Source organism: Thamnophis elegans, chromosome 1 (genome assembly GCF_009769535.1).
Source record: "Thamnophis elegans isolate rThaEle1 chromosome 1, rThaEle1.pri, whole genome shotgun sequence".
Taxonomy (NCBI): Eukaryota; Metazoa; Chordata; class Lepidosauria; order Squamata; family Colubridae; genus Thamnophis; species Thamnophis elegans.
Window position 1 is genome coordinate 88,458,216 of NC_045541.1, and position 13,574 is coordinate 88,471,789.

General features: G+C 40.6%; 1 protein-coding gene across 3 annotated transcripts in view; it reads left to right on the forward strand.

The window, feature by feature from the left end:
- Nucleotides 1-1,067: 1,067 nt before the first annotated feature.
- The window catches only part of PARVA (parvin alpha), an 82,540-nt gene continuing 70,033 nt past the window's right edge, over nt 1,068-13,574 (forward strand). The window contains exons 1-2 of one of the 3 annotated variants that reach the window (XM_032223537.1): nt 1,068-1,124; nt 1,709-1,918. In XM_032223537.1, the coding sequence (XP_032079428.1) occupies nt 1,783-1,918 (136 nt within the window). In that variant the 5' untranslated portion in view covers nt 1,068-1,124; nt 1,709-1,782. Of the gene's footprint in view, nt 1,125-1,306; nt 1,510-1,579; nt 1,603-1,708; nt 1,919-13,574 lie in introns of those variants that run through there. The other 2 variants (XM_032223546.1, XM_032223553.1) reach the window with 2 other exon arrangements.

Genomic DNA, 13,574 nt, shown 5'->3' on the forward strand with positions numbered 1-13,574 from the left:
CTTTGGGCCCTAGGAGAAAACCATTTGCGGCTACCTAGGATTGAACTCTCAACCTTCTAAGTGGGAGGCAGGTGTTTTCACCACTAGGACACCACACCACTATTAATCAGTAAAGTCGAAAAATGGTGATTTTAGTTATAATTAATTGATAGTATTTATCCTTAGTTACTTAGTTTCAGTAACTTTGGACAATTTCCTTTCACTGCCTCACCTCTGCAAGGAAGAATTTGCTATAAAGATTTGCTTTAGGATATCTAAAGTGAACCCTAAATAAAAGGCCCTTGTAACCAGAGTTGTTCACTGAGCAGGCGCTAACAGTCCAAGAGCAACCATGAGTTAATGTCATTTCTTCAAGTAACTCATGATGAGAAGCATGTTATTGAAACCAAAGTGATTTGATCTTGCTAGATTCAAACCTAAACCCTGATTCTCCTCATTCAAACTTTCAGATACTAGGAAAGATACTCCAAGGGACTGAAATCTAAAGCTGGGCTGTAATATCAAGGTACCAAAGATATCTGACCACATTTATGACCTTTTCCAATGGCCTCATGTAAATGTTGAATAAAATTCAACGTTTTATTGGGCTAATTTCTCCCATCTGCCAACATCTTGGAAACGGCCCAGTTGCTTATTACCAGCCAGCAGCACAGAAAGAGACTTGTGCCACATGAAGCAGATCTTCCTACCTACAAGCAGGAAGAGTAACTCCCACTTTTATTCAACTTTGCGTCCCGTTATTTCCTCGCTAGCTTGCTTAGCCTTCAGAATCAAAGAAGCTACATTAAACCTCTTTTTCCACCCCCCATTTCAACACCTCCTCTAACATTATATTTGAATTCTGAACTCGGCTGCATGCAATCCTGAAGATCCGGCGGCGGCACATCTGGATCCTCGCCCGATCCAGTCCCTCGCCCCCCGGGAAGGAGAATTAAAATCAGCCGCGGAGTGGAAAGAGACGGCATAGTTTATCGAGTGGAACAAAGACATAGTTTTGATATTGATAAGAGAATACAGACGCGGCATGTGTAACTGAAACCGGGCTAGGAAATGACGTCGCGGGAAATGTTTTCCGGGAGCACCGACTACGCTACTTTTTGAAACTGTCCCGGCCAGTGATGCAGGTACGGTGAATAAATCAGCCCAGGGTTGTGAAAGGGCTGAAGTTTGCTTAAGTTGCCGGTCGCCCCTTCTAAGTGCAACTTAAAGACGCGAGTTTACTTTATTCAGAAGGGAGACACGCAGCATCTTCCTCAAACGGCCCTTTTGCAAGCGAAACTAAAAGCTAGACGTTAAGAGTTGAAACTTAGATTCAACCCCACCGACTTTCCTGTCAAGCGGCCGTAGGTAGTGGGATCGGGTGGCAGACTTATGCCTAAGCAGGCGGTGGACGCCGGGACCTTTCTCCTGTACATTTGCCTAGGATCCAGGCCGCAGCATTTTTTAACACCCGAAGATGAGCCAAAGATGCAAACGCTCTCAATCTCTGGGCGTTGTGGACGGAGGAAGGTGGGGAGCGGGAAGAGCAGCGGCGGCTCTCCAGCGGAGCCGATCGGGCTCTGCGCGTGTTTGCCAGGCGCGGGGGGAAACCTCCTTCTCTGGGTGTGTGCGGGAGGGAGGGAGGGAAGGAGGGCCGAGGGAGGGAGGGAAGGAGCAGACCCAGAGCAGCCTCAGATGCTTGGAATAATTCCGCTTCCGTTGGGAATAGGGACGAGCCCGCTGGTGACTGAGCCGAGCGAAGCCTCTCCGTTTTCGGCCGCCGTTTGGTAGGAAGCCACCGCCATGGCAACTTCTCCTCAGAAATCGCCTTCTTCCCCCAAGTCTCCGACCCCCAAGTCGCCCCCTTCCCGGAAGAAAGACGACTCCTTCCTCGGAAAGCTCGGAGGTACCCTGGCCAGGAGGAAAAAAGCCAAAGAAGGTAACCAAGCGCGCGCGGTGCCTTTAACGGGCCGAGGGGAGGGGCGAGAGAGAGGACGCGGGAGGAGGGAGGGAGAGGAGGCAGAGGTGGCCCGCTCTGCCCTTCAACCCGGACCCCGCGGGGCTTGGGAGAGACGCCTTGGCGGGGCCGGCGGGCTGGGTGCGCCGCTGTGGCGCGTCATGCTGAAAAAATGTTGTCCCCTGAAGCGCTGCTGGGGAAGTTGATGATGGGCTCTTCCGGCAACTCCTTTTGCTTTCTTTCCCCGAGAAGTTGGTCGTCCGTAACGTGCGAAGTTCTCCTCTGGCATAAAGCCTTGAGAGTGGCGGCCAGGTTATGGCTGGCTCGTTCAGCTGGCTGGCTGGCAATGTTCCGCTTGGCTCATTGTTTTCAACCGCCAGGGAACTTGCGGCCCTTATAGTGGAAAGGGCCTGAGAGAGACGTCACCGTCCGCTGCCTACCGGAAAGGGCTTACTTCTCGCAATGGGAATGCGGGGCTCGAAAGTGTGTGCCCGGTGGCCGGGGTGGGTGCGTGGGTGGGGAGATTGGTGGCAGCAGCGCGCCTCTCGGCCGCCCCGCAGCCAGCTGGGCTCTGCCAAGTCAAAAGGCTTTGTGTCTTTTCTGCTCGTGGTTCCTTATTTCTTTGGGTTGGCAAATTAGTATGGCCTTTATTGTCATTGTACAAAATAAATACAACGAAATTGGCAAACCTCCAGTCAGAAGTTGATGGAAGAGGAGAAGGGGTTTGGGGCAAGGCATCATCTGTGTCGATTGTTATGGGGGGTGGGATAACCTTTATTGAGAGCACCCCATAACTTGAGAAGTGGAAAAAAGGGGGATATTGCATGAGGATTTGTGTTTAAAATTGAAACTCTCAACTCAGGTTTCTAGGTTTGCAAGACACACAGTCCTATTAGCAAACTACATGGGTTTTGAATATGGGTTATTGAATATACTACAGTTAAGAGAGTTCACATTATAAAGAAATAAACCATGATGTACAAGCCAGTGTCTGGATTTGTAGAGCATGCAGTGGTTTGTTGGGCCTTAAACCATAGTATGTTCAAAGTTATCTTAGTGAATTGCTTCAACAAAGTTCTGTGATGCTCAGGTATTTGATCTGAGTCTTCAGATCAGTCCATAGTATTGTAGCATTCCTCATCAAGATTTGTACTGTACTAACATTTATTAACTTTATTAAAATCAAAATCCTCTAACAACTTCTTGTTTTGCCTTCCTGGCTCTATCAGTTATATTCATAAGATATAATAAACCAGATCAGTGGTGGGCCCAGTATGTTGCCTGAATGCAAAATCTTAGTAATTCTGATGTAAGTATCCAGTATAACCCATGACCCACTATGGATCTGGAAGAAAGGCTAATTTCACAGTTCCTCTGTCTTCCAGAACACAGAGATAGAGATGAAAGTCTATAGATATTTCCAAGTAAAGCTGTTTCAATTATGTCATCTTTGGTTAATTTTTCAAAATAATTTTATTAAGGATATGCAAATCAAAACTACTACAAATAATAAGTGTAGAAAAGAATGCACATGCACATAGAAGAAGAAACAAGAAAAATATACCAAAGAGAGAAAAGAAAGTATAAAGAAGTTACTTTCTCCTGTGTCACAATAAGTATAAACAGTTTTAATAACCTTCCACTCTTATAAAATAAGACAATCTCTTTATCCCATGCCACATCTCTTATCTAAAGACAGATCCTTAAATCTTGGTCAGCAAATTCCATTAAAGATTGCCAGAAATAACATCATCTTTAATCTTAATCAAATAAAACAACTTTATATTCCGTCTCTTTACTATTAACTAACTTGATCTTTATTTTCTTCAAATAATGTCCTAGAACGTGGTTTCTTTTTTTCCCCTCACCAAGTCTTTCAAAAACTTTAACAGGTCTCCTTTGTAAATAGAATAGAGAAAAATGATCTAAGCCACTCTTATTATTTATAACTTAATAATCACTTATTTCTTATCCATTATCAGATTATTTGAATGTGTCTTTTTTAGTTATTAAAACATCATCTTGTTTCATTTGTATATCTAGTATCATTTTCCCCATATTTTTGGAGCCTGTCATTTTAAAATCTAAGTTCAAATCAATTTCAGTTTTGTCCAATAGTGCTTGTTCTCTAGTCCTATGATATCATACACACGCAGAAAGATGACTCTGCGTATAGATGGAATCTCTTCACTCCCAGCTACTTCACTCATAGCCAACTGCAAAAATTTCTGTTCCTAGTCTACTCTTGAATGGCAGCTCTCTCCATCCACTGGCCACCGATTTTGGCTGTAATGCTGCCCCTGCCCCTTCAAAGACTTCTAGCTCAACGTCATTTTTGATTTTGTAGCAAGGTTCAGAGAAGGGAAAATCCAACATTTGGAGGGTTGCAAATTGCTTTCCCCCTTGCTATCATATCCATGAATGTTAATGGCAGGTAGTGTAAAATAACTGTTGGCTTCAATTAATTCAGGGAACACAGTGGTCAAAGGTGATAGGAATTCAAATCCAACAACATCTAGAGAATTGCAGATGATTCTTTCTGTAAAGTTTTCAAACTGGTGAGCAAATAAATATGTTGTAAAGAACGCCAATCTGAAAATTACCCTTTAGTTCTGTTTTTCCCCACTTCTGATCTGGGATCTAGGGAACACTCATACTGCAGTAACTGATTATACATGCTGTAATCCGCCCGTTTCAGTTGAAGTGGTTTTCAAATTATATTGGAAGCAAACCACTTCCTAAGAAACCACCTTTGGTGTAGATCAATAATGACAAGATTTTGACAGCGAGGTTACCTATCACCAGCAGATTGCCTCTAATATGGGCACTTGCGAGGGAATACTCACCATAGTCTAGGGCTGTCAAGGCAAACCTATGAAGCCATATTTGTTGGCACGTGAGCCATCCGCTGCACGGTGTGTATGCGCGTGCCAGGCAGCTGATTTCCAGCCTTCCGGGGGGGGGGGGGCAGGGGAGGCTGTTTTTGCCCTCCCCAGGCTTCAGGAAAGCCTCCTAAGGGGAGGGAGAAAAATGGGCCCAATGGGCCAACCAGAAGTTCGTTTCCAAACTTCCAGTTGGGCCCATTGGGGCCGCTTTCACCCCCCCGGGCTTCGTGTGGGGAGAGGTCGTGTATGCATGCATGGGGGTCGTGTGTGTGCATTGAATTGGTGTGGACGTTTCCGAACTTCCAGTTGGCCTGTTGGGCCTGGTTTTTGCCCTCCCCAGGCTCTGGAGGCTTTCCTGAAGCCTGGGGAAGGCAAAACTGGCCTCCCCTGGCCCTCTGGAAGGCTGGAAATCAGCTGACTGGCATGTGCATGCATGCTGGAACTGATAGCTGGCGTACTGGCAAATATGGCTCTGTGTGCCACCCGTGGCACGCATGCCATAGATTTGCCATCACAGCTCTATGATAATGCAATGACATAATAAGTAAAAGATCTGGTGCTGGAATTTCCTACCCTTTCTTATTTTTCAAATTTTAATATACCCATCTGAGGTGTCATATTTTTTTTAAAATTAAGCTTCACACTGCCATATTTGTCTGGATCTTAGAGATGGAGGTTGAAGACCACGGAAAAAAAAGTTTTGGAGTTGTATATGTCCTAAAACACTCCTATTCAGTTTATTGAAATTGTTTTAAAATAATTGTTACATTGCATTTGATTCAAAGACCATCCATATTATCAGCCAGTCATATTTATAAACTGAGAGAGACTGTTAAACTAAACATCTTCTTCCTAATTTCATAAAGGTTCCTTTAACAGTATAATAGTTATTACAAATTGTCTACACTACAGTGATTCATTTGATATCATTATTGTATTCTTTTTGTGTACAGGCAAATACAGTTTTGCTATCTAATATACAGTATATTCTAATAACTCTGAATCTATTTTTATTACTTTGTTTTACATAACTACATTAAGCTTGATTATACAGTATCCTATAATCAAAGCAGTATGAAAAGTAATGTATTGTTGTTGTTAGTTGCAAAGTCATGTCTGACCCATCACGACCCCATGGACAGCGTTCCTCCAGGCCTTCCTGTCCTCTACCATCCTCTGGAGTCCACTTAAGTTCACGCCTACTGCTTTGGTGACTCCATCCAGCCACCTCATTCTTTGCCGTCCCATTCTTCTTTTGCCCTCAATCTTTCCCAGCATTAGGCTTTTCTCCAGTGAGTCCTTCCTTCTCATTAGGTGGCCAAAGTATTTTGTACAAAATATGTATAAAATATTTAAAAATAAATGAAGAGTCCATGTTTTCATTACTCAAGCTAATTGGTCACTTCCACTATATTATAAAACACCTTGAAGAACACAGCAACATAAATATCTTACTAATGTTAATTATCATACAGCCATACACCTATGAGCCTAGGTGGCGCAGTGGTTAAATGCAGCACTGCAGGCTACTGCTAGATCAGCAGTTCAGCGGTTCAAATCCCACCGGCTCAGGGTTGACTCAGCCTTCCATCCTTCCGAGGTGGGTAAAATGAGGACCCAGATTGTTGGGGGCAATATGCTGACTCTCTGTAAACCGCTTAGAGAGGGCTGAAAGCCCTATGAAGCGGTATATAAGTCTACTGCTATTGCTATAAGTCTACTGCTATTTGTGACCAAGTCACCTTGTTAGTTTCATGATGTATTCTGCTCATTTACAAATAAATATAGTGAACAGGTATTGGGTGGAATACAACTGCAAATACTGGTATTACGGTAGTTAATGGAGTTGCTATGTAAGTAGGATGATTATAGAAAGAGTTATTAATGCATTCATAATGTGATGGGCACATTCTCAATTCTCTATAAAGAGGATACTCTGAAACCATGATATTTGCAGATATCATTTGGGATACTTAGAGGTACAGTTTACTTTAAATCTCTTTATGATATCAGAATCATTAGCAAGAAAGTCTTTGAGATAATGGTAGAAGAAAATAATTTTCCTCTATCCTTTTCCCCTCTTGTAGTATTTCATTATGTTATATTATGGTTTGCCAGGGGAAGTAAAGCCATAGTTCATTGTCCTTCAGCATTTCTGGAATTGTCTGGCAGACATCAAAAATTCACATCTTGTAAAATTACCTGCCTTAAAGGATCTTAACAATTGGAGCCTGACAGTCTTAGAAAGCTGTGATACATTTACCAAGGGAGAGCAAAGATCAAAATTGCTTAAATTGATGTAGGAACAGATGAAAAAACAGACGCTTTGACCCTATAAATTATATGGACAATTATGATGCAGTATATGGCCTCAGACAGTATCCCCAATTGATATGACTTCAATTGAAATAATTTGCCCAGTCTTATCATGGGCTTATTTGGTTCTGATAGTAGAAGAAAAATTACTCTGGCTCTAACTTTTGTAATATTTCCTATGTTTTTTTGACCCGATTGCTTATTTTTCTGCTGATGTTGAAAAATACTGCATTTTGCCCTATCCAACAGGCAAATCTGGTATTATAATCTGCAAAAGAATTGATCTGTAAATAATATCAAATAATCAGAATCTGAATAAACTGGTTGTCATCAGCCATGGAAGACTAGGGCCCCATGTTAAGTTCCAATTATATTGATTTATTATTCATGTCTATGCACAGGAATCTAGTCAAGTAACAGCACTATTGATAAGTATTAACAGAATTCAAAACTCCAAACTACCTGAGGGTAGGACAAGAAGTAAAGGGTGGAAGCTTGTTAAAGAGATATCCAATCTAGAAGTATGGAGAAATTTTGTGACAGTTAGAACACTTACTCAATGAAATAGTTTGCCTTCTAGGGTTGTGGGTGCACTATCATTGAGGTTTTCAAAAGTAGACTGGCTAACCATTTGACTGCAATGATCTAAATCTCCTGCCTTGAGCAGGGATTTGGACTAGAAGAACAGAGGTGGTATTCAGCCAGTTCTGATAGGTTCTGGAGAACTGGTAGTGGAAATTTTGAGTAGGCAAATAGGCTGGCCCCGCTCCTACTGCCTCCCAGCTGATCTTCTTTTCTTCTGCCCTGAACAGGAGAACGGAGCTGGAAAGCAGGTTAGTGGGGTGGAGAGGGAATGGGGATTTTGCAGTATCCTTCCCCTGCCATGCCCACCAAGGCACGCCCACAGAACCAGTAGTAAATTTTTTTGAATCCCATCACTGGACTAGAATATTTCTAAAGTGCCTTCCAGTTCTATGTTTCCATGTCTGCTTGTTGTCTCTTCCTTTCCTCTTCTACTTGCCCACTCACACTATGGGTTGACCAAAGGTGTTTTCACCCTCATTCCCTTATTGTCCCATTATTATATTTCAATAATGATTGTAATACCAAGATTTGGATGCAGTAGATACACCTAGACCAAATTGTGAAATCAAAAGTTGTTTTCATTAAACATTTTGCCATTGCAGTTTTAGACCATGTAATTTCCTCTTGAGGGAAGCAGTGATTCAGTGGTTATAGACCCTGAACTTGACAGTGGAAAGTTGACAGCCTGAGTTCAAGACCCAAGTGCTATGCAATAGGGTGAGCTCCTGTTCCTGCCCCAACTCCTGCAATCTGCCAAAACATGCAAATTCAAGTCGATAAAGAGAGATACCACTTTGGTGGGAATGTAACAGCGGTCCATGCCTCACCCTATAGCAGTGATGGCTAACCTTTTCCAGACTGAGTGCCCAAAGCGTGTCTGCATGCTTGAACCCCCAAAATGCAATGTGCACACAGTTTCCCCCCCCCACACGGCTCCCACGCATGCACATGGCCCTTGCACATGTATGCTTGCCTCTGTGCATGCATGCATACCCATTGCACATGCCCCCAACATTTACATGTGCCCCTCCAGGCGTGGCAGAGACCCAAAAACCAGCTGGCTGATGGGAGGCGCACGCATGTGCAGCAGAGCTGAACTGAGACGACAGCTCGCCTGCCATCAGAGAGGGAACTGCGTGCCACCTCTGGCACACGTGCCTAAGTTCACCATCATAGTCCTATAATCATGCTGGCCACATGACCATAGAAGCGTCTTTGGACAAAGCTGGCTCCCTCGGCTAAGAAATGGAGATGAACACTGCCTCATAGAGTCAGACATGACTGGAGAGGGGAAACCTTTACTTTTAATTTTGTCTTGCCACAGCTCAAGTAGTTTAAAATCATATGCTTAATTATAAGATAATTTAAAATTTTAATCCTTTTACCTTCTGACTTTAAATTACACCTATTTTCAAACTGGAATTCACCTAAAGTTTAAAATTATGATGTGAGTAAGGATCGAAATTTTACTTTGGTTCAACATTCTTCCAAATATATAATAACAACGAAGTGTTCAACTGCTTCTATTATGCCCAAAATGTCCTGTGACTGCCTGATTAGATGGGATATGTGTATGAAATTAAATATAAGAAGAAAAGCCTCTGAGACAATTTCATGAGACTCTTGATAGGAAAATAATTTGTTCCCTGCGAAAGAATTAGAATACCACTTTCTTAAAAACAAAAAAGGAAATTTATGTTTGACAAAAGCAGCTCTAAAACTATGCTTTGTTAAAGATTCTCTGCATCCAATGAAACCAAATGCAATCAGAATACAGTACTCACGATGGAAAATGAAGGCAATGCTATCTATAGTTTACATGCCAGGATTGCTATCAAAATATTGGCATCAGTGTATATCAAGAAAATTGAATAATGGCTTGCACAATTAGTAGAAAATGAAAACAGTCTCATGTTGGAAAGCAACATTATAAACCTTCAGTGTATGCAGGGAAAAAATGTATGTCTTATATTGCTTCACAGGATAGCCATCAAGACTGGGATAGTTTCCAGCTTTTGTAAGTTAAGTGGTATCTATTATTTCCTGAAGATAGTAAAGTGCAGATTGATAAATATCCTGGCCATATGTGTTTTTGAAATAACTTATTTAAGTATAACTCTGTTTCCCAGTAACCTTTTATTCACTGTCATAAATGCCAAGTCCGAACATAAAAATCTTCATTTATTAAATCCAAATCTTTAATAAAATTTGCCCTGAATATTTTTAATAGTAGATACTGCGGGTAAATAACATAAATATTTGGATTTATGTAATGTTGCTTCTATTTCAGTAGAGAAGAGAATGTTAGATTGAAATTGTTGGCAAATAAATTCAAAAGTTATCACTCATCCAGTATTTTTGCTTTGTGTAATTCAATTATATAATCTGTATTAAATGAATAAAGGGTATTAAGTTTATCAATAGCAATCTCTAAGCGGTCAGCAATTGCTAGGATTCAACACTTATTTAAAGCCCCTTGCCCCCACAAAAGGTTTTGTTACACTATTCTGGATTTCATTCTACATATTTTATTGTTCATTTTTAAAATATATTTTTCCATTAAGCATGCAATAATACAACCATGGTTGCTCAGTGGCTAAGACGCTGAGATTGTCGATCAGAAAGGTCGCAGCTTGGCGGTTTGAATTCCTAGTGCCGCATAACCGAGTGAGCTCCCGTTACTTGTCTCAGCTTCTGCCAAGCAGCAGTTCGAAAGCATGTAAAAATGCAAGTAGAAAAAATAGGAACCACCTTTGGTGGGAAGGTAACAGCGTTCCGTCCACCTTCGGCATTTAGTCATGCCAGCCACATGACCATGGAGACATCTTCGGACAGCATCGGCTCTTCAGCTTTGAAACGGAGATCAGCACTGCCCCCTAGAGTCGGGAACAACTATGGGAACCTTTACCTTTACCTAATACAATCACAATTATTTGCTTTAAAATTAACCCAAACAATTAATTTAGAGGTTTCTGTTCCTCTCTATAAAATAGCTCTCCAAAATGATGTCTGACCTATTTCTTCTTTTAATAATGATGCATAGTTTAAATACTACCATAAAAAAGGGAATGATAATTGATAGTATTTGGGAGCATGATTGGATATTGCAGTAGACCCAGTATTTTTCTGCCTAAATATTTTTGAAAAAATAACCAAGTTAAGAACAAGTTTGATGTAAGATTATAAAAAAATATTTTTGGTGTCAAAAATGTAAAAATCACCATATAGCAACTGAATTAAAATCCAGCATACAAGTTTGCAGCAATTAACCATGAGACGTAAAACTTAATAGAATGAATTCTATAAAACATGGGTGTCAAATTTGATCATGTCATGGGCCAGATCGTGATGTATTGTGATGTTTTTTGCCTTTGTGGAGCTGGGTTGGGCGTGGCCTGTGTGTGACCTATCTGGCCTGCGGGCTGCCAGTTTGACAGGCCTGTTATAGGGACTTCTAGTAGAAAAATGTATTGAAAAGAAAATAAAGCAGTCAAACATAAGTTAGCCCATTAAAGTGGTGGACATAACCATTACCAACCAGAAGTAAAGTTATTGTGATAATTTTAAATTCACTGTGAGTGAATTTATTATTTGTAAAGTGAAAGATGGATATAAGGATTTCTAAATTGAAAACTTGTATTTAATAAATAAAATCTATATTGCTGTAATAGATACCTAATTAAGAATGATCTATTTTCAGTTTTGTAAACTTTAAGCATGAAGTAATAGGTTTTGCACTAATACTATAAATACTATATCTCTATTACTTTTTTAAATAGAAGAAATATACAGTATATTATTGGAAATTGCTGTGTACACCTAAGCAAAACATAGGCAATCCATTGCACTGACTGTGGATTAAAAAATTGCTTTCTTCTTTTTTGGGATGCTTGTTGGGGGGAGGTTCACTCTTATTTCTTTATGTGTTCTAAGCTTAACTCAATCTCTGCAGTTTAATTGCATCTCCTAAGTTTGTGTGTGTGTGTGTATGTATGTATGTATGTATGTATCTATATATCTATCTATATATATTCTCTATATCTGTCTGTCTGTCTATCTATCTATCTATCTATCTATCTATCTATCTATCTATCTATCTATCTATCTATGAAAATAAAGCAGTCAAACATAAGCTTGACTGCTTATGTTGATTTAATATAATATATATTAAAGGGAGCTGCAAGTTTGATATCTTTTGTTTAGCTTGATTATCTTGTGTGAATCAAACAAGACAAGTGTACAGTTTACATTTATAATAAAAAGTAACTGTTGCTTTCTGAATATTCTATTTGTCAGCCAGCAGATGCTGCTCCAAGGATACCTAAATTTGGAAGAATAGGAAAAGGTTTCATATTCTTCTGGCTGCAGTAGAGATTCTGTTGTAACCAAGAGTTTTCAGGCAGGTCTAGCCAAGCTGATTAGTATTAGGAGAATTTATGGAGAACATGAAAGTAAAGTTGTGATCATGTGATGCCTGATTTAATAATCAGATGACATCATAAGTCCATTCTGGTCATGTGATTTATTTGCTTTGTGACAGAATTGCCAGTCCCAATTGTGGTTGTTAACTGAGACCCATCTGTACTTAGTTTGGTAAAACTATACAGGGGTGGGCTTCAAAAATTTCAGCAATGGGTTCTCTGCCTGGTTGCTGGGTGGGCGTGGTCATAGTGGGCGTGGCCTAGTTGGCCTCCTGCACCATGGCAGGGGGGTGTTTTCACCTTCCCCAGGCCTCCCCAAGCCTTTGCGCAGTCCCTGCACTTACCTCACATCCAAAACAGGCCACATGGAGACTCCTGGGTGGAATGGGCGGACCCAGCCAGGGGTGGGATTTGGAGGTTCTCTGAACTGGCCATAACATTAGGTATAGGTTCTCCTAAACCTGGGCGAATCCATAGCAGCCCACCCCTAAACTATACAATTTACTGACCAGCTTTGTACCTCCAATACCATTGAAAATAAGAGGATTTTGATTATAATTGTTGCCATGACTTCATTGTTGCTGTGCTGTTGAAAATGGTGTCTAACTATGTCTATTAAAGGGAAGGCATAACACATGCTCTATCTAAAACAAACTTATATAACCTTTTTTCAAAAGTTTAATTAGGTGGAATGTTCTAGGAAGTGATATTATTTACAGCCAAATGGCTGAATGCCAGGGAAACTAGTAAGCGGTAAAATCATTTTAAGTTTGTTTAAAAAAAAAGAGGTTTAGTGGAAACTGTGCTGTACTAATTGTAAACCTCATTGAATGAAGCGAATACATGAAGTCAATGATTTAACTAGCTTAAAAACTGCCAGTACTTATAAGACAACTGAGATACTGAGAATCTATGTCCCCCCCCCTCCTTTTTAGAATACAGGAAATCTTTATTCTAATGAGCTGAGGTGGCGCAGTGGTTAGAGTGCAGTACTGCAGGCTACTTCAGCTGACTGCTAGCTGCAGTTCGGCAGTTCATATCTCACCGGCCTTCCAGCCTTCCGAGGTGGGTAAAATGAGGACCCAGATTGTTGGGGGGCAATATGCTGACTCTGTAAAACCGCTTAGAGAAGAATGTAAAGCACTGTGAAGCGGTATATAAGTCTAAGTGCTATTACTAATGGATACATTTTGATTCCTGAGCAATATCATATTTTAAAAAGGAATGTTATAAAATCATTCATGCTGTAAATAGGCAATATGTTTCCAGTTGGTGCTCTTGAGGTACTTTACATTTCATTTTTTGGTAAATCCAAATAGGGAATTACAGGCTTTGAAATGCAGCATTTTAGAGTAAGTTGTAGGAAAATAACTCACTGCAAAAAAAAAGTCATCTTTGTGTTGAATTTTAATATATATAATAAAGTCTAAA